General features: G+C 43.5%; 1 protein-coding gene across 2 annotated transcripts in view; it reads left to right on the top strand.

Annotated features, from left to right (window-relative positions):
* Window positions 1-23,025, top strand: part of cpped1 (calcineurin-like phosphoesterase domain containing 1) — a 33,390-nt gene extending 10,365 nt beyond the window's left edge. For both annotated transcript variants that reach the window (XM_056365412.1, XM_056365410.1), the window contains exons 3-6: window positions 8,249-8,421; window positions 9,539-9,670; window positions 9,852-9,984; window positions 21,597-23,025. In XM_056365412.1, coding sequence (XP_056221387.1) covers window positions 8,249-8,421; window positions 9,539-9,670; window positions 9,852-9,984; window positions 21,597-21,823 — 665 coding nt within the window. In that variant the 3' untranslated portion in view covers window positions 21,824-23,025. The remainder of the gene's footprint in view (window positions 1-8,248; window positions 8,422-9,538; window positions 9,671-9,851; window positions 9,985-21,596) is intronic.
* The last annotated feature ends 1,290 nt before the right edge of the window (window positions 23,026-24,315 follow it).

The raw sequence follows: 24,315 nt of genomic DNA, 5'->3' as shown, positions 1-24,315 counted from the left end.
GTGCAAAGTACTGGGACGGATTAATTTAGGACACGCATTGTGCCTTTTATAATACGTTTAAAAGGAAGCTGCAGCCATCCTGCTTCCTGTCCGAACTCCTCGTGGCGGAAACCCTTAAAACACGCAAAAACCCTCATTGAAATTTTTGTTTGTGGTTGTTTCTGTTTAGATTCAGTTGCATTTGGAGAAGATTTACTGAGTGAAGTTGTGTTGCTGTGAACCTTTGGGTGAGCTACTGGTAGCTTGCGAGCCACCTGTTGGAGAGCCCTGGTCTAAATACGAAATCTGATGTTTAAACAGTAACTTGACAAGAAATCTTTTTATTGTGTTCAGTTTATTACATTAACTATTGATCCTAGAGTAATTTTGTAGAGTTAATTTCTGCGTTTTCACTTTAAGCAGATTACATGATTATAACTTAAACTAAACACATATATGCGATACATCAGGCATTTGCTTTGATATTTCAACCTTATATTATCCCGTTATGTGTCGAGGTCAGACTGATTTCCACTGCGGGTTTTAGTTTCTGACCTGCCCAGCGTGAGGAAAGCTGATCTGAGGAGCTATGATGGCAGTCTGAAATATATTTCTCATAATAGTAAAATGTGACATGAATGTTTCTGACTGAAACCATTACAAATTGAACGCCTTTTCTGTCATATAGAGTTCCAAAAATGACATGCAGCGTAATCTGAATTTCATTTTTTGAGCCTCAGGCTGAATTGATTATTTGTCGTCCCAGTGCAGCAGGTAGGAGAGGTTTGTGATCAATGTATGTATGTGTCTCGGGAAATTTGACCATTTGACTGAAATATGCAGTATAACCACAAGGGACGACCTATAATAGAGGTGGTGTTGTATTATACTGAATTATTTCACAGCTGCCAGGAGTGTGTGAATATATAGAAAGCCTTGAATTTTCAAAGCTTCCTCACACTGTTTTCACTGCTGCAGAATCTCAGATATGTCGTTAGTAGAAGCCAAGAGAGCTTTCTGACATTTATCAATCTTTAAAGAGAATGGAATATTTATATATATATATATATATATATATATTGATTAATGTATTCTCAGCTGCCCTCTGAGGTAATACTGATCTAATCAATGCAGTCCGTGAATAGCATCGGCTAAGGCATGGTTCAGTTGGAGAGGTTTGAACGTCAGCGCTCTCTGTTTCCAGGCCAGAGCCTGAAAACAACGTCACAATCTCACCTATGACAGCAGTTGATATTTGTGTATGGGAAAGCACAGGCTGTCTCCCTATCTACAGGATAGCTGATGAAGCTTTCAGCTGTTGATCAGACCAGCCAGACTTTATATTCTAAATATCTACAAGATAGCGCCTACTCTGTTCCCGCTGCAGCTGGAGTGTAGGAAAGTTAGTTCGCTGCCCTGATGGTGGAGTCGAGGTTGTTACCATCAGACCCCCTGTGACAGCGTGTGATATTTCTCTATAACAAAAAAAGCACCTGGCTGCCTTGAAGTTGTTTACATGAAAGCAAAGATTTTTGCTTTGTTGAAATGCTTCAGCAGATGGAAACTGGTTACAGATGGAGAATGTGAGACCTTTGTATTCCATCACTTCTTTTGTAAATAATATCTTACTGTGGTGTACACTGGTTTCTCCTCATCAGTCTTCTGCTCTGAGTTAGACGTGTTAGATGTCTTTGAAGCAGGACAGCAAGCCGACTTCTGTTGCCACAGTGGCAGCTGGTTTCCCCAATTCACCAGATGCATTCACTCTCTGGCCAGACAAATAGATTTTCAGAATAGAACATGGTTTGAAAATAGTTGGATACCTCCACAAATGGCTGGCCAAGTAAACAAAATAATCATTTTGCTGCTCATTTCCTACCTTGTTTGGAGCTGACATGCTGTGTTTGGCTCATGCTGTGTTCAATTGTGCTCCCTTCCGTCTGTCTGTGTCTCGGTTTCGGTAGTGACTAGAGATATGATGATTAATGCTAACTTGTAAACATCAACCAGCCAATCCTGTGTGTCTCAGCAGAAGACCTTGACTGTGCAGCTCGGCAGGCATCAGAGGCAAACGGATGCTTTTATTAAAGTAACTGTAATGAAATGAGTGACTGCGGTGTGGTGTGCGTTTTTTCTCGATGTCCAGCTGCCTGATTCGATGACAGGGTAAGCAGAACGGGCTGGCGGGACCCACTGCAGAGTTAATGTTCAGCAGAAAAAGAGCCGCAAGCTGCCAACCAATGCAAACTACCTTTGCATGACAATTAGGGAGCTAGCATGAGGTGCCTGCCTGACTGCCTGGCCTCAAGGAATGGGCACACAGAGAGAAAAGAAGTCGGCAGGCGAACCTGTCTCTCTGTCCGTCTCTGCACATCTTCTCTCTCGCCGCATCTGTTTACACGTTTGAATGGATCATGATCAAAGTATCGCTGAGCTCGATCCTGATCCGAAGATTACGTAAGATATTATGCAGAAGCGGAACATTTTGTGATATTTAGTGCAGTGTGTCATGTGTAGAATGTCCTTGGCCCCTGTTTCTAAAATTTAACTTAAGGCAAACTATTTATATGCAACACAGATTTGGCTTCGCTTAGTCACAGAGCAGCTCTTCTCCTTTTTGGGTCATAATGACCACCAATTTTAGCTACACAGGGACAGTCATGAACACTCCAGGAGCTGTCTCGCCCTATCATCCAAGAGTCTTGCTGTAGGCGTCCGAGTATCCTTATCATCTCCATGACTGTACCATTTAGACTAAAACATGGCCGCCGTCCATTTTCCACCAGTCTCCCCGTCTCCCTCTGATCAGTCGCATTTATAGGTCACAGCAAGATCTGTTTCAGATGCACAGTGGGACAGTAGCTAGTGTAAGCAGGGGGTTTAAACTGCAAGGCCTCGGGGACCTACGAACGCCGAGGCGTCAGCCCTCGTTACTGTCAGCCCCAGCAGAACAGGTTGTGTGTGCCATCCTCATTACTCGCCATGTCCGTCACATTCCTGGCAACTGGGCTGCTGCATCGGTGGGAAGGAGGGAAGAGATATTAGGAGCTGCTCCTTCCGTCTCTCGGCTGACATTTCCCCTTAAACTGTTTATTTACAATACAGAATGAATGGGAGGTGGCCAGGGGAAGCTGGCTGTCAACCGGCATTGTCAACACTGCTGCCTGTCGGCGACGGGAAATTGGCAACTGTATTTCTGCTCCCTCGGATTTCACTCGCTATCTCTCCTCTCCTTCGCTCGCGCACTCACTCTCTTTTCCTTTCTCTCTCTTTCCTCCATCATCTGTCCGTTCTCTTTTGTAAACAGCTGCGGTCTCATGCCTCATACCTTATTTTGACAACCTTCATTTGCAAGTCTGACACTGCACACAAACACACTCACTTATCCTTGCCTGTGATTAATCTGTTTGAAGCATCGGTGTGAATTAAGTCTGGTGTTGAGGAATCAAAAGTTTGTTCTTGTAATTGTTCTGGAGCAAACATGAAAAAACAATGAGGTCTTTGTGTTTCATCAGTAATGGGTTTTTGAGCGTGGTAGGAAAACTGAAGGCCGGATAGTAATGTCACCACTTAATAAGTCCATGTTCTCATCAAAGAGCAGCTGGTGAGGCAGTGATCAGAACCCTGATGGTCCTCAAGGAACAATCCTGTTCCCCAAAACTAAACAGGTCATGCTTCCTTAAAGAAATGCTGGCTAGCATTTGCTCCCTCAGCATTATGGCATCCAGACCTTTACTTGACAGAAAGTTCCTTGATCCTGATTCCCCGCCTTCTCTCCAATCCAAGCTAACCCTCAAGAGACGCTTTCTCATCTCAAGGACTTCCTTCAATCTCGCCGTCCGTTCTCTCTCTCGCTTTCACCCTCTTGTGTCTTTCTCTCACTTATTTTCAAAGCTGACAAATGAAGGGGATAAAGAGCAGGGAGGGGGGACAGCGGCAGGAGGGGGGGTGGGTGGGTGAGATACAGAGCTGATTAGATTAGAGAAACATGCTGGACTTAACACTCTCCTAATGAGCACTACAAAGGATTCAAGCTGCGTCTCTCGGGGTTCACGAGGGATGCTACGCATGATACGGCGCGGAGAAGTGTTCAAGTACGTGTGTGCATCTGCGTATGTGCACACATGTGTGTAAAACTCAACAAAGGTGAAGTGGAGGTTACCTTGGGACTTCCCTGTCCCCTCTCTGTAGCTGTGGACACCTGTTTAATTGCCATTGAAGGCAGATAAATTGGTTCTCTCTGTGGGATTCAGAAGCAGAGGAGAGGAGAGCGTGAAGGATAGACTGCCTAGGGAGAGCTTGTTTTTGTGACATGTGGAAGCATTTTGGATTTATTTTTTTATTTTTTATTTTTTGGAGTCGGGTGGCTGAATGGGGATGTTCTGTGTGAGTTTATCTAATGGGCTCATCCGGTGGCTTGTGGGAAGTAATAGGTTTCTTAGGGGGGGTTTGGAGCTGCCAGGAGTGTTTAAGTTTAGAAATGTCTCTCTGTCGCCACCTTCACACTTTTGTTAAAGACCCAGGAGATACACGGTTCAAATGTCAGTGTGAAAAGATCCTCTTAGACTCTGTAAGACAACCCCGGTAAATGTCAGGGTGAATCCATTCATCCATCCATTTTTGACAGCTTATCCAAGTCCAGGTTATGATGACAGCAGGCCAAGAAAAGTAGCCGAGAAATCCCTCTCCCCAGCCACATCCTCCAGGTCCTTCAGTGGCATCTTGAGACTTTTCCAGACCAGAGGGGATATGCAATCCTCCCAGCATGCACTGTGCTTGTCCCAGAAAAACCTCTAAAGAGAGGCGTCCAGCAGGCGTCCTTAAGGTGTCAGTATATGGGCGTCTTACAATTTCCGAACTTTTTCAAAAAACAGTGATCGGACATTCACGCCGATGCAGGGATTGTCCAGCTGTTGGATGTTGAAAGTCACTTATTGGATGTACAGCCAATGAACATTTGCATGAATGAATACCTTCAAGGAGTGACAGTCTGAGAGTCTGCCATTGCATTATCCCCCATAATTAAACGACATCACTTTGCCTGCCAAACCGGTGCCAGATCAGAACAACCTGTCAGTGCCGGTACATGTTCGAGTCGATCACAAACATAGAGTTTCCCCACAAATTCAGAAGACAGTTGTTAGAAAAAGAAGTGTAGAAAATGTATGCGACAGCAAGACCCCACGCACTGAGACCTATGTGCAGCGTCGACAGCCAGTCTTTGGGGGAAATTGAGAGAAGTGCTTACAGTGTTGGACAGCTGAACGAGAACCTGCCAAAGTCTCCTGTCAGGGTTTGAGAATCACAGTGCTGCAATCTCATTAAATGAACAAGGCCTTTCAGTCAGAGCTCCAGAGACAGCGGAGAGCAGCATTGTTTCTTTGTTTTTGGTTTTTCTGTACATATACTGTTTATTCCAAAAGAGGAAAGCAGGTTGAGAAAATGAATCCTTAAAATTCATTTTTTTCATGAGTCCTCATTGTTTCCTGAGCACGAGGAATCCTACTTATTTATGAAGTGAATGTATCTGCAGAATTTTATTACTCTTTTCTTTGTTTTTAACGTATCACCTACGATTGTTTAAATTGACACCTGTTACCTTAATGGATTTACCGAAGCAAAGTGTCTCAAACGCAGATTGAAGGGCTACTGTATGGTAGAGCGTTGGTTTGAACCGTGTAGCGCTGAGGGATGATTCATGAACATGCTGTGTTAGCGGATGGCTGCAGTTGAGGGCAGGCAGCTGGAGGTGCAAGGAAGCAGAAGGCAGCACAGCGTCCCTGCCACTGTGCGAGGCTACCAGTGCTATTTATTCACATTTATTTATCTAGAGAAAGTTAAGTGTGTGCTAGATGCTCTCGACGAGCCCCACCCTGCATCACTCTCACTCGAATACACACATTCACACTTGGACGGTGTCAAGCAGAAAACATTTATTTTTTTGCTGTTCTTAGCCACTGGAGCAGCTGAGACGGTCAGGTGAACTGCTGAAGGGCACATTGATGTTGTTTAAAAGAGGCGAGAGCGCTTCTCATTCACTTCCCCATAACAGATTCTCTAAGATTATTGAAAGACCGGAGGAAACGGATCACACTGAAATAAAAACCTGTGAATAAACGGATGGAATCTGTTAAAAATCCACTTGTCTGTAACAGCAGGATTAGTTGAGAGTTACCAGCTGCTGACAATGGCCTCAGCTTTTCAAATGACAACCTTTGCGCCCCCTATTCTCCATCCCAGCTTCATTAACGAGGTTTCCTTTGTATGTAATTGATGCAGTGGTCAAATATTGTGATTGTGGAATAATGAGTCCACATTGCTGTGGCCTCGGTGTCATCGCTTTCATCGAGATTCAGACTGTCGGCTCCCAAGAGAACAACCTTCATCTTTTGTTTTTTCCAAATCGTCACTGTGCATCGCCCACTGGAGGCATACATGGCATTAGAGCTGTAACTAACTAATCAATTAATCTATTGATTACTTTTTTGATTATTCAGTTAATCTAACAATAATCTAATCCTTTGGTTAATTTGCCAATAAAAAATAACTGCAACTTCTACCATCGATCTTTCAACCTTTTATTCAAGTATTTTCTCATAAAATATTTGTTTTACAAATCCAAATTTCCCACATTTAAAATTACCAAATTACTAATTACTAATTAAGTATCACGGTCATCGTCAATACCAGTATATGGCAACACCCCTAATCCCATAATTACAAGAGCAATTGAATATGTTCCGGGGTGTCAGATATCTCATGCCTAATTGTCAGAACGCTTTGTCTGTCACAGCGTGAAATATTTCTTGGCACAAAAAGCATCGTGTGTTTAGCTGCCAGATCTTCCATCATGTCCAAGGTTCCATCTTCAGATGTCTCGTTTCGTCTGAGCAACAGACGAAGTTCATTATTCACATTTTTAATCAGTTTAAAAAATGATTATTTCTTGATCGACGAATCATTTCAGCTCTAATTTCAATATAATTCTTCTAAAGTTTGGGACAGAAAGCACCATCGTGACATTTCACCGGCTCCGAGCCGTTGCCGTCATGTGCAGTAAAAGTCTGCTGACTGCAAGCGAAGATCTATGAACACATTCTAGCTAATCCCATTGTACTTGTTGACATGCTACCTGTTAACACTTGAGGAAATTAATACACTGTAAGCAATTCCACAGAAGCACTTTACTCTCTAAAGCTGAATACAAATGTGTCACAGAGTCTGTTTTACATTACAAAGAGGGCCTTCATTTCTCCCGTTGCATCTGAGTGCATGTTTGTGTGCTGTATTGACAGTTTGGAGTCTTGACAGTGTGGCGTAATTATAAAAAAAAAAAAAGGAGACAGGTGAAAGAGATGTTTTACCTTTTTTTTTTTTTATCTGGATACGTTTTTAAACTCCACATTCTCTCTCTCTGTCACGCACAAGATGTTCTGTCGGAAAGAGGCTCTTACGTAATGAGTGCTATCCAAACATCCAAGGAAACGTTTGCTCCAAAAGTAGGCCAGTAAAATAATTACTCAGATGAATAAAAAGCTAAAGAAATAAGAGAGAGGAGAAGAGGGAGAGGAAGGAATAACTTAAGAACTATCAGAGCAGGGGCTGATAGGTTTGTTTGATACAGATTCTGAATTATAAATAGATTTGAGTCTCAACCATTCTCTGCCCTTTACCCATGCTGGGATTGAATTAACTTCACTCAAAACATTTCCCTCCTCTTTACATGCTTCTCCTCTTTGTGAACTCCAGGCGTAACAGAGTAGAACGGCTGGATTTTTTTTAACACGACGCAAACTCGTGAGACGACGAGTATCCTCGCGCGTCTTCGTCCGATGGACGCGCCGGCCTGCGCACAGCTCCGCACAGAGAGAGAGGTCGGGTTTTGCCGTAGCCGACCGCGGAGAGGGTTTTCACCAGAACACTACTCATCATGTCAGTAACCATGGTGATATAAAGTCGAGCTGCACGGAGCATTGATCATTCTCTGAGCTGTCATCATTATCATCCAAATAATCCTCCTTCCCCAAGGCGACTCTCACCTATAGCACCCTTCACACTCTCAATCTGACACGGTTCATCAGCATTCATGCACGTTTCTCTCTCTCTCTCTGGTGTTCAAGTTATTGTTATTGTTTGTTATGAAGCAGCTGCTTCTCCAAGTCAATATTATTATTATTTTTTGTTTTTCTATGTGGACTGTAACCACAGACTGTAGCCTCATTTGTCACCATGACACAAGCTGAGTTTCTCTTCTCTCTCCCCCCGCCAGACACGCCGTTCAGAGAAGGTCAGGAGAGAGACCTGAAGGCGGCCTTGAAGGGAGCAGATCCCTCAATCCCACTGGTGTTTGTCAGTGGGAACCACGACCTGGGCAACACACCCACCCCCGGCACAGTGGAGCAGTTCTGCAGTGAATGGGGGGACGACTACTTCAGCTTCTGGGTAAGCAGACACCTCAGACATTTAGTAGCAGTAGTAGAACATTTTTGGTTCTGTTTTGCTCTGTGTATACCATGTTTTTTATATGTTTATTTATATTTAAAGGAGTAAATCGACAATTTAGTATTGTACTTCCATAAAGACATATGGTTTTTTTTAATAGTCAAAGTTGAAAGCAGCTACTTCCAAGATATCCTGACTTTTAGTCTCCAATATGAGTCGACTCAAGAGGATAACTCAATAATACTTGTCATTAATTAGAAAATCCACTTTTCAAACTCTTACTTTTATCAGACTTCAAAAAGCCTCCTTCAGAGCCACCGTACATTATAAAACTGTGCTACAGGCTGAGCAGGATTAATCATGACCACTTAATGATTTTCATCAAATCAAAACAAAAACCACAAGTAAATCCTGGTATTTTAATAAAATGTCACCCTATTGACTATAAAAGAAAACATAAATGGGAATTAAAACGACAACACAGCAAAACCTACACAAAATAGCATCAAGTCAACAAAAAACATCACCCAGATGAGTTGATTTTCAGTAGCTGTAAGTGACAGCATGTTCAGACGTCAGTGTGGTGGTGGTGCTGGTTTTTGCCAAATTAGCATTGTGTTTAGCCAGCTAGCTTTGATGCAGGCGCACTCCGTCTGTCAGGCCTGATCAAACATCTGAAGTGCATCAGTTCATCAGAGAGACATTCGTCTAAATCAGAGCGATATCAGTGTTCAGCTGTAACGCTGTCTGATTCTGTCTCTGTCTTGCATTTGTAGCTTCTGTTTATTTTTTTAATTTACAATTCCTTGACTGAGGAGTAGTAGGTCATTCTACATCTTTCTGCCCACTTGAAAAACATTTTAAGGCCATTAAAGCCCCCTTTGACTCCAGGGCCCTGCTCACTTTGCTCATGCATCTATCTGTGTTTACCTGTGTAGTGATTCAATGATCTTCTGTGCAGAACTTAGGCTTTTGCAGGAGTTAAATTGTAGTGATTAGTTCAGGAGAAGAAAGAAAAAAAATACTTGTGTAGGTGGTCTGAAACGCACCGTAAAAATAACCCTTTATTACAAATATACACATAACTAACATTTACCACATTTCTCTGTGTTCTCAGGTGGGTGGAGTCCTCTGCCTGGTTCTGAACTCCCAGTTGTTCTACGACGCCTCGGCCTGCCCTCAGCTGAAGGAGGCCCAGGAGACGTGGCTGGAGGAGCAGCTGAGCAGAGCCGCCGCCTCCTCTTCAACGGTAGGATGGCTTCAGCGGCACGATCCTGTTCTCGTGTGATTTATGAGGACGGGTAAAGTCTTCTTTTTGCTGTGTCTGGACGCCATGTTTAGGTAATTGCTGCTGTCTGCTGCCGTGTGACACAACAATTTAAAGTTCTCCCCACCCCCCACCCCACCCCCTCACATCCATCTCCGTTCAGGAACCCAAACCCAAACACGTCCTGGTGTTCCAGCACATTCCTCTGTACCTGAAGACGCCTGATGAGGAGGACGACTACTTCAACCTGCAGAGGGCGGTCAGACAAAACCTGCTGGACAGGTTCAAGAAGGCCGGTAGGAGAACAGGGCTTCGTTTACCTTTGTCTCCGGTTACTTTGCCTTTACCAGCTCACAGTGACTGAGCAAGTTTGTGTCCAGTATTTTTGCTCAAGGGCACTTCAACTTGACAAATATTTTGTCTCTTCCAGCTACTTTGTCTTCTTTGTCTTTTCCTACGATTAGAAGTCACTGAAAAGATGATTCGGTTTTATTTGTTTTAAAAGTCAAGCGGCTGCCTCGTCCACAACCGCGAAATATCAGCAGTCTATTCTCTGGCTGTGGATTCAAGCCGCTGTGAAGTGGTCTTAAATGTCTTATCTTAATAATTCTTAGCTAATATTCCTGTTAAACCTGTTCACTTCGAGCATATCTAACTGAAGCACAGTTTAAGATGCTAGCCCAGAGGATTAATACGCAATTAGCCAGAACCACAGAAGACGCACACACAAACAATGCAGGCATAATTGAATCAATTAATGAATTGACTTCCTATGAGAAGAATAATTCCATAATCGAAAATCCACTGTTGTCGGCTTATAAGAGCGTGATACAAGGGTACCGGGCAGGGACACTCTCACAAGGACAATAAGTATTTAAGTAGGCGCTGGCTTAACACTTACAAACACATTCGATCACTCATGTACACATCACGTCCAGCTGTTTCTGCACAGCTGATTGACGGGACCTCTCATACAGACACACGCCACACGCGTCTCAATTATGCATCAAGGTGACTGGCAGGGGGATGGTATTCATTTCATTATCTAGCCATTATTCCAGCATGTATTTAACCATGTTGGCCTGTTTTGGACTGATGACCCTTCTTTCTCTCATAATTGATTGGTCCTCTGAGGGAACTGGTTAAACATTCAGAGGGCAGTCCGTCCAGGCTTTTTACATGGAGGAACGGTCAGTGTTACTGCGCCGTACATGGAGAACATGCTACATGCGAGTGTCCTTTTCTCATCCACACTCTGGTTCACACATGTCCTGCACGCAATTATAGATTCAGAGTGCACATTAGACAAGTACTGTATGAACTATATACATACTCACATGTAGGTGGTTTTTATTAATTGATGAGAGACATGCGGCTTCTCACTGTAAAGCTGCGTACGCTACATGGTTTTCTCATGTTTTGTATGCATATACACTTAGCTTCACATGTGTTTGTACAGTATCTGTTACTTCTTACTACAGCAAGAGGAAGGATGTGATTTCTGTGGTTTATATATGAGCAGCCATGTTTTCTTCATCACTGTCATTCCACACAGAGAACAACGGGCTCAGTGCAATGGCACAGTACAGTTATCCTCAAGCTTTGGTGCATTTATGATTCGGATTGTTAGGAAATCTACGAAGTCGCATAAGAAAATTACAAAAAAGCAATGAAATACTCATTTAAGTCAGTTAAATGTATAAAATCTAAAATTGAAATCTGATGACTTGACAAAAATCAGCACAGAATCAACCCAGTTAATGTTGGATAACACAGGCTTTGTCTCTCTGTTCTCCTCTGAGTGCTTTCTCTCGCACGCTCCCTCTGCTCCCTCCCTCATCTCTTACTCCCAGTATCCTGGTGATGACTGATGCTGTAACATCTGTACTGTGAATCTTCTGGAGTCTGTCCTGGAGGCATGCTTGTAAAAAAAAAAAAAGAAAAAAAGAAAGAGCGTGCCTGTGATCATCGTACTCTTGTGTCAGTTTATGATAGAGCTGCGACTTCCACATTTGTACCAGATACACTGTGATCGTCAGGGTCACCGCCGGGGCAGGAAATGACACGGTGGCTGGAAAGACAAATCTTACAAATTAGCCATAAAGTGAAGTGTTTAGCGGCCGAGAATATACCTCATTTGTTCGTCAAATAAGTGTGTTAGAAAAATGATTCGTTGGTTCAGTTCAACACTTTCCTGCAGACAGTTGGATTGATTGCCATAATATTTGGTGCAGACATTCATGATCCCCAGAAGACGTTTCCTAATGACTCTGGTGATGCTCTGACATGATATTTCATACCGACATTCAGTAGCTGATTCCCTTTTTGTGCGCCGTCATCAGGTTTAATTTGTCCAGTAATTTGGTTTATGACCAAATACCCCAGAAAAAGACGTCAGCTATAATTTGTGTTTACTGTTAATTAACAAATATTTGCCTAATGCTAAACTAAGATAGGGAGCATAGTAAACACATACCTGAACCATTACATCACCATGTTAACATTGTCATAATCAGTGTGTTTCACATGCTAACATTAGCATTTAGCTCAAAGCACTGCTGTGTATAAGTGCAGCCTCAGGTACAGCAGCTGTGAGCTCTAGACTCTCAGTCTAATTGTTTTATGTTTGTGAGGCAAGCGTTTGAAAGTATTTGGGAATTTTAACATGTAAAAATCATATATTTTCACAAAGACAGTGTGCACTGATACATAATCTCAACTCCACCCACGCACATCACAAGAGAGATAAATTATCACCAGTTCTGTGTGTGAACTTCACACAAAACCAAGTTTGATGAAACAAATATTTACTTGTGCATTTTTTTTTATTATTCATGTTAGCTGCAAGATTAAGGACTGTATGAACTTGCATGAAGCGGGAGTTCCCTGCAGGGCGAGCAAGCGCCTGGTAAAAATATCCCAGCGGAGACACTGGGGGCCTTTTTAGAGCAGAAAACAATGAGAATGAGTGAAGAATTACAGAACACATACTGAAGAAAAAGGAGAGTTAGGGTAAGTGCTTGTTGTTTGGCTTCCTGTCCGTGTGATGAAGGGCTGTTTTTCCTCTCATCCGTGGTAAATGATATCTCTTCTGGACATACATTGGCCTTGGTAATTTTTTCCTCTTCTTTGCGTTGCTTTATTCACGCATCACCTCCCTCCGCTGTCGGTCTGTCCTCACCGCTGCACCCTGTGATCCTCTATCCTCCAGATGTGCTCTTGTACCTTGGTGATCATTACTGTCATTACAGGAAAGGGCAGCATCATTAACCTTACACACACACACACACACTTCTTTATCCAGTGTTATTCTCAGAGAGATTCAAGTCCACGCAGGAACAGTTAAGCTTGGGCACAGATAACGCATGAATGTCATTTTTCTGCGGAGATTTTTCATTAGGGAGCAGCTGACAAGGATAAGTCTCAGTCTATGTTTGTGCAGCAAGCTCTCGTATAATTTGGGCCTGGAAGACAAATGTAGCTGTACCAGCAGCTGAAGGATTACACACTTTATGGTGTAAAAAAGTACTGAGCTTCAAGATCCTTTATTGGAACACTGGAAAATGCGTCATGACACTCTAACAGTGTTTCTTTGTACCAATAACACACGGGTGTTGTTAAAAAAAAAAAAAAGAAAACTCTTCAAGATTATTCTTCTTTGTTGGCTGCCCTAATGTTCTTACTTGAGCAAAGCAAAACAGCCGTCTGGCAAGAACAAAGAGGTAAAATTGGATGACTTTCCTCATTCTTTGTCGACTAATTCAAATTCCACAGAAAGCTGCCTTGTAATGGGATTGCTGGATGTTACACAAATGTTTCTTTGGCATCAAATCATTCCTCGTACTTTGTAAGTACGTACACGCCGCCGTATGTAACTGAGTTCTCCAACCACTCCAGAGGTGTGGTTTTTTTTTGTGTGTGTGGTGTCAGTTAACTTACAGCAGCTGGGGATTTGGCTCAGCATTTGTGAGGTTGTTATTACTGCTGCTGGGTTCCTGCAGCCCCCCCACCAATCCACTGACACATGATGGAAATGGAGAATATTGTCCCCTGCAGACAAAGAAAATTTAATTGATTTTTCGTCACTGAAGTATTTTTCATTCCCCTACCAACTTCTTCTTCTCCCTCTCATAGGATATGGGTGTCGAGAGATGTTTGAGTAATTGCGTGTGCATGTTTTGTGTGTGTGTGTGTGTGTGTGTGTGTGTGTGTGTGTGTGTGTGTGTGTGTGTGTGTGTGTGTGTGTGTGTGCATTTTGCAAATAAATCGCTGTGCAGCGGTGCATTTTCTATGCATGATATATTCTGCAGCAAGTATCTGTATGTTATCTCAGCAAAACAGCCGCACATGGGAAAGGTGTGACACCAGTTAGTCATCCCCTGGCTCATCAGAGCGAGCAGCTCCGCCCTGAGAACTGGTGACTGCAACCCAGCTCATATTAATGATGCACTGTCTCTGTGTGATGACCCTCCTCTCGGACAAGTCGCGTATCACGCAAGCAATTACTATGGTTTGTGATTTGACTGTGATTTGGTTGATATTAAATCTTTAATTTAACCTTTAATTTTGCACCCGCTCTCTGTGTCTAATATCTTTGAGTTTAAACCGATATTTGTCAAATGCACAAAGAAGTCTGATATGACAACAAAAACAGTTGTTTTAACTTCTTTTGTGTTATTTACTGCTTGAGACTTTCAGTCACTACAATACAGTCAGTTCGTTTGTCACAATCACACAAAGCCCTAAACACCCTGGAGGAAGCTTTTTACTCTTATTATGTGCTCCCGCGCTGCCTTGTCACTGTCATACCCATAATCATAGTAAATAATGCTCTCTTGGGCTTTATTGCCCCTACCTATGCCAATTTGTATGAATGCGACTCAGCCGGCGTCTAGTTACTCCGAGCGAAGGAGGAAAGACGAGCAAAAATTGTAGGTTGCTCGTTGAAGAAGTTGAATTTCGAGAGAACAGGTTTTGTGCAGATCCGGAGTCTCTTCAGTGAAGATTGAATTCCCACGGCTGGGGACCGATGTCTCCTCTCTGAGAGGCTAGTGGAGTAGCAGAAATCCCAGCAGTGCTCTCAGCCTCTCCTCTCCTCATAGATGGAGTACTGTAATTAGATTTGTTAGCCCCATTCCTCCTCCTCCTCCTCCTCCTCCTGCTCCCAGGTTTATATCTTACATTCAGGATACCTTCAGCACACATACAAACAAGGACAGGTGAACACATGCACAGATAGACACACGGATACACGCTTCCCTGCCGCCGCTGTTCGCCTCCAAACCTTGTTTATGTAGAGAAAGAGAAAAAAAAACAAAAACAAGAGCACAGCTGAGAAATTCATTGGAATTCCCAACATTGCTCGCGGCTGTAGAGTTGTACATACAGTGGCTAATTAGAGGCGAAGATAAGCAGCACGCTGCTCCGCATGTTCTCCCCATCTTTCCCTCTATGTCTCTCACTCTTTCTCGCTCTCTTGCTGCCGGTTGTCTTTATCAGCGAGGATCCTACTCCGTTCAAAAGCGAGGACACATTTATCACCCACTGGGGAGTTGATAAGAGGCCACGGTTAAGCCTTTAACCCCATTGTTTTAATGATGAGGCTGAATAACGCTTTTGCTTTTTCTGTACCTCGCTCTCTTATTCTGTCGTCGTCTCTTTCTGCTGCACCCAAAGGTGGTGGTGGTGGTGGTGGTGGTGGGGGGGGGGGGGGGGGTTAGGGACGAGTTACCGGGCATTGGGACTGAAAACAGTTGCTGCACTGGTTCTTGCACAAGTATGTGAACAGTGCACTTGCATGGATTTGATTGGCCAAAGCAGCGGCTTCATTGATTGAGTGAATGGAGACCTGATCCGTCATCTCTTCATGCCTGAATGAATCAGAGTCATTAAAGTGGACGATAACCAAGTAAGTAATCTTCAACACTTCCACTTCATTTACTATTTTATTGATTTGGCTGCTGATGAAGGCCGCGCCTTGTTTCAGCTTGATCCCACAGCTCGTCGCTGCGTCTTGTATGATTAGTGCTTCCATACCTGGGATTGCTGCTCTGGTCAGATACCTGACCTCGTTAACTTATTTTTCGATCAGACAGTTGCTGATTTTATCTAACCTTTACTCAATTCACACTGTTTTACTCGGGCAAAGTTCTTGTGCTTACACAAAATGGAACTTGCTTCTTACCTGAATCAAAAAATATCTTTATATCTCAAAGTATATGTCATCCAGCTGATATCATGACAGTACAGCTGATACTCACTCCTTTTCCATTTGAGCTCAGTAAACGTGACTTTCTCGTCTGACGATTAATACACGGTCGTATCGACAAGCCCCTTATGATCCGTCTGTGACATCTTAACTGTTTGAAGGCCTTTTGTTCTTAGAGAAACACAGGGATCATAGCTTGGTGATTTCAGGATGATTATGAACCACAGTCGGCACCGAAGGGCCAAAACACATGCATTCTCATAGCGGGATAGATGACACGCTCACTACTTTAATTTCCCAGCTCCCTTTATGCATGTGTGAGTGTGTGAGTGTGTATGTGTGTGACTGGAGGACACAGGAAGGGGGATGCTGCACAGTGACGGCTGAGAGTGATTTATGGGGAGCCGAGGCTGCAACATGCCTCACCACGCTACATCATTTTGTATCCCTCTGTCATGCAAATTATCAACAGCTACCATTTCATGATGAATTATTTCCCAGACCTGCACTTTAATGACAACCGCCCTTCAATACGAGCGCACACGTTGCATGTTCACTCCTACGCAGCCCATTCTCACAGATGTGCAGATGACAGCTCTGTTCAGAACTCCATTAGGAGTTTGTGTCGAAGAGAAAGTAGGAGAAAAGGAGGAAAAGGTCTGAGGGAAAATGGCTTCTCCTAGAGGTAATCACGATAAGAGGAGGTTTAGTGATAGAACTTAGCTTGCAATTAGCAAATCCAATCTTGTAGCCGGCGAGTGACCAAGAGATGAAAGGGAGATGATGGAGAGTGGGAAGAGAAAGAAGGGGGGGGGGCAGATTGAAGGAAGGGGCACAAACATCAAACATGATTTGATGTGGACGGGCGTTTCTTTACCTCTTTTATTCCTTTATTTTGCAGACTACATCAATGTAGACTATTAGCATTTAAAAAGTAAAAGGTGTGTCCAATAGATCGACCAATTAACACGAACATGGATCTAATGACTTCAGCATATGAAATTATAATACACACAAAGTACAGGCACATATTGGAGGAAAGGACTCCCGTTTCCTTGCTGTGCATTTTTCCTGCAACTCCTGACCAGAATTCAATTTGACTCTGGGTAATTTTCCTCCGTTTGCATTCAATATGTTTTCATCACTCTGACTGCTTACTCTGGGTATTTTCTGAGCGCTTTCCCTCCCTCCTCCCTTCCTTTCCACCCTCCCCACCTCTGTCTGTCAAAGCAAAGGCCAGTCCCCAGATGGGAGTCTTTATCACAAAGAAAAGCACAAAAGAAACCAGCACTGTTTCAAGGCTGATAGGTAAATGGGATTTCCGCAGAGACCGAGACAAGACGTGGAATTATCAGCGCAGGGAGTGTGCGTGTTTTTTCGCGAGAGCACCCACTCAGCGAAAGGAGGGAAAGGGAAAGAAAGCAGCAAAGCGTGGAGAAGAGACAAAAAAAGTTGTGGGGGGGGGGGGGGGTTGGACAGTCCTGAATGTGATTTCTCTGAACACGTATAATGTCTCCTGTCTGCGTTCAGCTCGAGACACTTACACTTGCATCACATGCTCCATTCTCTGCGTGGTTTAGTTTGATAATGTCAGCGGAGGGAGGAAGGATTTTTATCCTCGATGTAGCTCAGTGGCTGGAGCCGTGGCACTAACATTGTTGATCACATTGCATAGGTGGGCGATTTGCATAAAGGTGAGCTTTCCTTAAATTTCAACCTGTGGTGCCACTGTTCCTTTTGTTGTCTCGCTCTCTAACTGGGCGAGCGGCGCCAGGCTGCAACGCCAGGTCAGCCTACCTCTGTCTGAGTGTGTTTACAGCGTGTTAGTCTCGTTTCTGCTGCTAATTTTGTTGCTGCGATGGAGTAACCTTTTGTATCAGAGGTCAGATCGCACCAAAGCAATCCTCTGGTCAGTCTCAGACAGCCAAGGTGCTTGTATTCAGTCCAGGTCAGGACAGAGGGTTTGTCAGTTTGTCAGTAGTTATGTTGCAGAAAGTCTTTGAGGCAATTCAAGGGCAACTTAGGGGTTTTAATTAGTTTTTCTTTGGTTTGTATTTTGTGTGTTTTTCAGTTCCATGTAGCCGATCTCAGAGGTCAGCTTCATCTTCTAAGTGCACTGCGAAGGGAAAAGCTCTCTTGGCTTCTTTATTCTGTTTTTTGTTTTTTTTGTTTTGTTTTTTCAATTGACCATCTTTTATTCATATAAACAATGTTGTGGAGATTGAAACTGCTTTTCTTCCTAAGACAGGCCATCCTTTCTATCAGGGTGTTTTCTTTTAGCAGACAAGGACCCAGGTGGAGTGGTTTGACTTCTAAAGCCTGGGTAATGATGCCGCTCTGAAAGGGACGTGCTCAAATGAATTCAGGTCAGGGTGTTATCGCCGGGCCTGTGCTAAATTGTTTCTATGAAATCGGTTTTGCTCTATAAGAGCCAGCGGGACAAGCCGGCGGAGCGAGACAATTCATTTCCACAACATAAAAATTGTCTGTTGATTCGGTCCACCCCCGTCCTCAGCTACACTTCAGATGTTTGGAAGAAAAACCTGCAGCGCTTAATGAAGACCTCACACAGATCGCACTCTGCCTGATGGACACTCGGGGGTTAGACAGGTGCAACTCTCTCAGGACCTCTGTGTCTCGGAAGGAGGGGTCATGTGGGGCCGGTGGCTTTTTTGCTAAGCTAAGCTAATCAGCTGCTGGCTCGAACTCTCAGCAAGAAGACACATAAGTCAATTTGATGTCTTGCTATTCCCGTTCCCCAATATTGCTAAGTATTACAGTTAATCGATTCGCTGGACAACAGAAAATTAATGGGCAACTATTTTGATAGTGAATTAAAAAAAAAAATTCTCTCTTGTGGTTTGGATTGTCTGCTTTTTGTCTGTTTTATATCTTTGGGTTTTAGTCTGCTGGGTGGACAAAAAAAAGACGTGATGATGTCACCATGGACGAAACAATTAATTGGTTAATCAAGAAAATAATTCACAGGTTAATTGATAGATAAAACAATCATTAATTGCAGCCCCATTCCCAACAGCAGCGGCTCCTCCTGTAGATGTTCTGTGACTCACTCCTTCATTTTTAAAGCTCTGACCAACAAACATACAACACAACTCTTCTACATGGATGCATCACAAATATGTCACACACATATGGGGGAAGCTCACTGCTGCTGCGTGGTAGCGTCGTGCAGCGTATGTGTGGGATGCGGATCATCAAAGACGTGGCAACAGAACTCAGACACACTGACACATGTATACATATGCACACTTACACATTCCCACACACTTTATTTGGCGGCATGATTAATCACAGCATCTTTGGGAGTTTTAGAGGAGGTTCAGAAAAACCATTTCAGCTTCAAAAAGATTTCTTTATTCTCCCGGTGGTTCGTTCGTCATCATTATTACAGGATTAATTCTCGTCTATCACTTCTTTACTATCGCCGTCTTAGCGTCTTCTTCCCACTTCCTCGTGTCTCTGAGGTGACAAAGAAGTCACAACCCTCTTGTGGATATTGAAACAGATCCAACGTTTCCACAATCAGTGTCGCTAACTGAGTCATCAGGTGATCACATCAAACATTTTGCCTGGCTCACACACACACACACACACACACACACACACACACACACCGTTACTGCTTCACGTTGTTTTCGTTTGCAGGGTCTGAATAATTGTAGACGAGTTGTATAATTCCTCGTAGGACGCATAAAAAATACTAAAGTGTCTATCAGCACTGAAGAACTACACACACACACACACACACACACACACACACACCTACACACCTGTACACACAGTCATACAGAGTAATGAGTAACCGCTTTGGCCAAGAGGCATAAAGGGCATTTGTGGCTCATCTAGAAACAACACCAAGGACGCACATTTACACAAACACACATGTACACACATTTATGAACAGAACCGTGTTGAGTCTGGCCAGTTACTCAGTCACCTAGAGCCGAGGCAAGGTTATGTGAAATGCTATTATTCCCGGCCACACAGAAGTATATGCAAACAGATTCACGTATGGTCCATAGTGATACAGCTGCAGGCCGGCCCGCCAGTGCTGCCTCAGGTTTGGATTGTGAATGAATTTAGCTCAGACACATAGGGGCCTAAATCATCAATTTCCATCTATGGCAGATTAATTATTTAATGGTCCAGCATGTGCAACCGTTGTCCTCCCGTAGCTCAGAACATTAATATAAATTTAGGTCACATTCGTATTCTGGTGCTGTTTGATTATGCAGAGTGGCGGACGTGATGATTCAGGGCAATTTCACAGAAAGTGAAGCTGAAGTAGCAACAGCGGTGGAGAGAGGAAAGAAAAGAGTTTTTCGGAGGGATCTTCCTTGTCTTTGTTGTGCAGATTTCTGGGACAGACCGATGTCTTTCTCATGCACATGCTGCAATTTATCCTCTTTTGTTGCCAGTTTTCATTATTTTTTTTGGCTGGGTGTCTCTCTGGAGACGAGGCAGCGAGCAGCCAGACTCCCCTCCATGGAAACACTTGCAGTTGGAAAATAGAGCAGCTCGTTTTCTCTGCCAAAAGCCTGCAGTAAACTCATTTTAAAGATCCCCTTACCTATACAGTTGACAATGCAAGCGCACGCATATACTTTACACACGTGCAATCATACCCTACACACACTGTGTCCTAATCTCAAACCCATGCGCGTTGTCACCTTATCCTAACATAACTCTTCATCCAGATCTTTCCCCTCAATTCAAATCCTCACATTATGTTGTTGTTCAAGTGGAAGCCGACCAAATCCGACACCAACTTGTCAGAGAGTCAAATTGTTTCTCCCACGAAACAGGGAAAACAAATTTGCGGACTCTGCAGCCGTCATTCCGAGTGGGGCTCGTCTGGCGTGGCCATTTTAAGTGTGTAGTCATTTCAACTGTAGTTGACACAGCATCGGTGCCGCAGGGCCGAGCCGTAGCCGCACCGTTCTATTAACCATGTCGTTGGTAATTGAAAATAAATTGAAAATTGTGGCTGCCTTAATGAAAGTTCCCCGGGATTTCAAAATATTCTACATGTGGAAGGCTCCAGAGTATGTTTTTCTTTTCCTTTTCTTTCCTTTTTTCTTTCTTTCTTTTTCTTTCTACCAATAAAGCTTGTCTGGTAGAGTTCAGCTCTGTTGAATGTATGTATATTCTAAGCAGATGCCACCAATAATGATGACATTATGCTAATGCTAAGTGAGTTAAATGTAAATCCCTCTGTCAAGTGCCAAGAAGTTGAGCAGCAGGTTCTTGTTTAAAAATGCACCAGAGGCTGTAGAGGGAAGTTATTTACAGAAGTCTTCTGCTGGAGTAAACATTGAGTCACTGGTATTGATCTCTAACCCTGTCAACTCCTTGTAGATATATTTCGGTCATTTTCTGTTATGAGCTATTAATAATTGAGTGTGTTGCACCTTTCTTTGGGCTACATGAGGGACGCAGGGTTAGACGTGGTGTGTATTACATGGCGCCTTAAACAGCATGTTGCCTATTTATGGTAACGTCCCAGTTTTAGAGCAGCGACGTAAACGGAGACAAACCACCCAAAAAAAACCAAAACAAATCCAGGCTTTTCCCTCCAGGATTTATATAATTTCTTCATTGTACCAAATTTAGCACTCACACCTCTCTCTCGCTCTCTCTCTCTTTCTCTCTCTCTCTCTCTCCCTCTCTCCGCCACAGGGGTGAAGGCGGTCTTCTCTGGCCACTACCACAGAAATGCCGGCGGTTGCCACGACGGCCTGGACATGGTGGTGAGCTCGGCCATCGGCTGCCAGCTGGGCGGCGACACCCACGGCGTCAGGGTGGTGGTGGTGACTGCCGACAGTATCGTCCATCGCTACCACAGCCTGGAGCAGCTGAGAGCGGGAGGCGTGGACCAGGACCTCAGGAAGCTCCTGCAGGCCTGAGGGCGGCTGACGGGAGCAAAGACTGTTCGGCGGAGTTCGGCTGGGATTTTGGTTTTTGGTTTTTAGTTTTTGGTTTTTGGATTTCACAGTTTGGAGCCCCTGTTCTTAGAGGCTTCTGGAGTTTGGTGTGTTGATGAGATATTAATAATGTTGAATTTGACCAATAACCCCAGAAAATCTGTGTATTCAATAAAGTAAAAACATTAACTTAAAGATTCATATAGGGACATGTGCTGTATATTTGCCCTGAAATAAGAAATCAGAGAAAGGCAGTGATTTTTAAACCCATAAAAACAAGACAACACGTCATCTAAACATTATAAATTATAGAGTGTTATGATGAAATTAAACTGGGTTTTATGTTCTCTGTGCTGAAAGTTTTCCCAAGGATTATCTCTCAGCAGAATGGATGTTATTATCTGTGCTCCCGCTGCCCCGACGGGGCCACACAAAGATCAGTGAATGTGTTCTGAAGCTGGTGGTTCCTCTGTGGAGGAGCACTACCTCTCCGCACAGTCCTCCTATATCTGAAGTAGCATTACCTCCTCTGACACCCACGCCGTCTGTCTGAGCAGCGTGAAACGTTCACGGTTCAAGATGGTGTAGTCAGATGTTACCAGAGTAACTTAAACTGTATCCAAACTGTTTGATCACTCAAGGAAGAGTCGTCCCTGAGATGTTGACGTTTCGATCCGAGCAGCTTCCAGAGGTGTGGACGATGAAAAGATGGATTTCAGCTCTTCATCTCCGTGTTGAAGGTTGGAGTTTTATTTTGAATGATGCTAAAATATCCAGCTGCGATAGCTCTCTCCACACTGTACGTCTGCTGAAGCTGCAGCGTGACGCCTGGTCGGCCATCCTATGCAAACTAATCACATCACTATATTGTGTATGTGTTTTGTTTTTGTTGTTGTTGTTGTTTGTTTAACTCGGTGTGTTGTTTGACTCACCTGGAAGATGCAGCGCTGACTCCTGACCTCTGATCAGCTCACACACTGCCCGTCCAGGAAAAAGGTTTTTATTTTACAGTTCAGCCTGTTGTTGTTGTTGTAGAGAATCCATGTTGATTTGAGAGATTATTTTTAATCCATTTAGATTATAACAAAAATGGAAATCTTGTTTTTTTAAAGAAGTCCTGGTTGATTAAAAAAAATAAAGTCACAATATTTATAGTAAAAAGGAAAATAAATGCTCCCAATGATTGTTGTCTTATTTTGTAGATGCATTTGTGATGTCACTGTCAGTGCTAAGATCCACGACATACACACTACCTTCCCTGGGAGTTCTTCACAACAAAAGCCACCTGTGTTTTGCGTTTTGGCGGAGCTGTTTGTAAGTTGTGCTGCTGCTACGTAGTGAACGTTAGCATCAACAGCAGCTGTTTACTTTCCAGTGTAGAAGAAACATTGTTGAGTTCAGCATCAAACTTCATTCCTTCACTCACCAGGCGTCGTCTCCAGTGGTGGAAAAACACAAATTTTATATCTCGTCTTTATCACGTCTCTTGTTCTACTGAAGTTCACACGCCAACCAGCAGCTCACTGTAGCCTCCGGTTTCCCCCTGAAGACGTAGCGCTGCTCTGAGGTCGTATTATAACCTCTTGTCTTGCAAACGCAACAATGGCTGAAGCTCTTGTCGAGCAAAAATCCCGGCAAGAAACCACGTTCAGCAGCAGAGGAAACTTTCAGATTGCCCCTTTAACATGAAGCAGGCGGCGGTACCTAAAAAAAGCTCTGACCCTGCAACCCAGAGTGTGAACGATGAGGCTGATATCCGTTACATAAATTTGCAAACAAATTTGTTTCACATGCGACTTGATGGCCATTGAAAACCAGCACGGGAACGGCAAACTCTGCCACTAACAAGGAGAACTATTATATGAAGAGGTGATCACAGTATACAAACACAGAGAACAGCTATAGCAGGAAATAAATGAGCCCGTCAATAGAATCACAAATGTCTGTTTTCTGTAGCAGGAACGCTGCAGTATGCATTCGGTTTCTCCTGGTTACTTGTTTGTGAAAGTGCGACTGCGGGAGCCGACTGTGGTTTCCCCTCACTGTGCTGTTTTTGTGATGAAAATATTTCATCACCATGGTTTCAATCAAAATTTATGATGCAACACTTCACATTTAAATCACACCAGATCACCAAATCACATCAGCTTGAGATCCTTTGCAATGAACTGTACACACACACACACAGAAGTGCTCAGTAAATAAGATGGAAGTGTGATTCGTGTTGTTGAATGGCAAACTAAAGGACTGGTGTCAGGCTGATAGAACTGATAGTGATGTGTTGGTGATTAATGTTGGGAGGAGCAGTATTTCCTGACTGCTTAGTCAGAGCTGAAGCAGCCTAACAGTGTTACAGGCTGCTGGCTGCAGACTTGTTCTGGAGCTCAGTCCTGAAAATGTCTTAAAAATGAACATTTCTGCAACAAATTTACTTTCTCTGTGAGCCCTAAATGACTCCACTCGATTACAGTTTA

This window comes from Seriola aureovittata, chromosome 21, assembly GCF_021018895.1.
Source record: "Seriola aureovittata isolate HTS-2021-v1 ecotype China chromosome 21, ASM2101889v1, whole genome shotgun sequence".
Taxonomy (NCBI): domain Eukaryota; kingdom Metazoa; phylum Chordata; class Actinopteri; order Carangiformes; family Carangidae; genus Seriola; species Seriola aureovittata.
The sequence above is the reverse complement of the archived record's forward strand: the minus strand, read 5'-3'. Positions and strand labels throughout refer to the sequence as shown.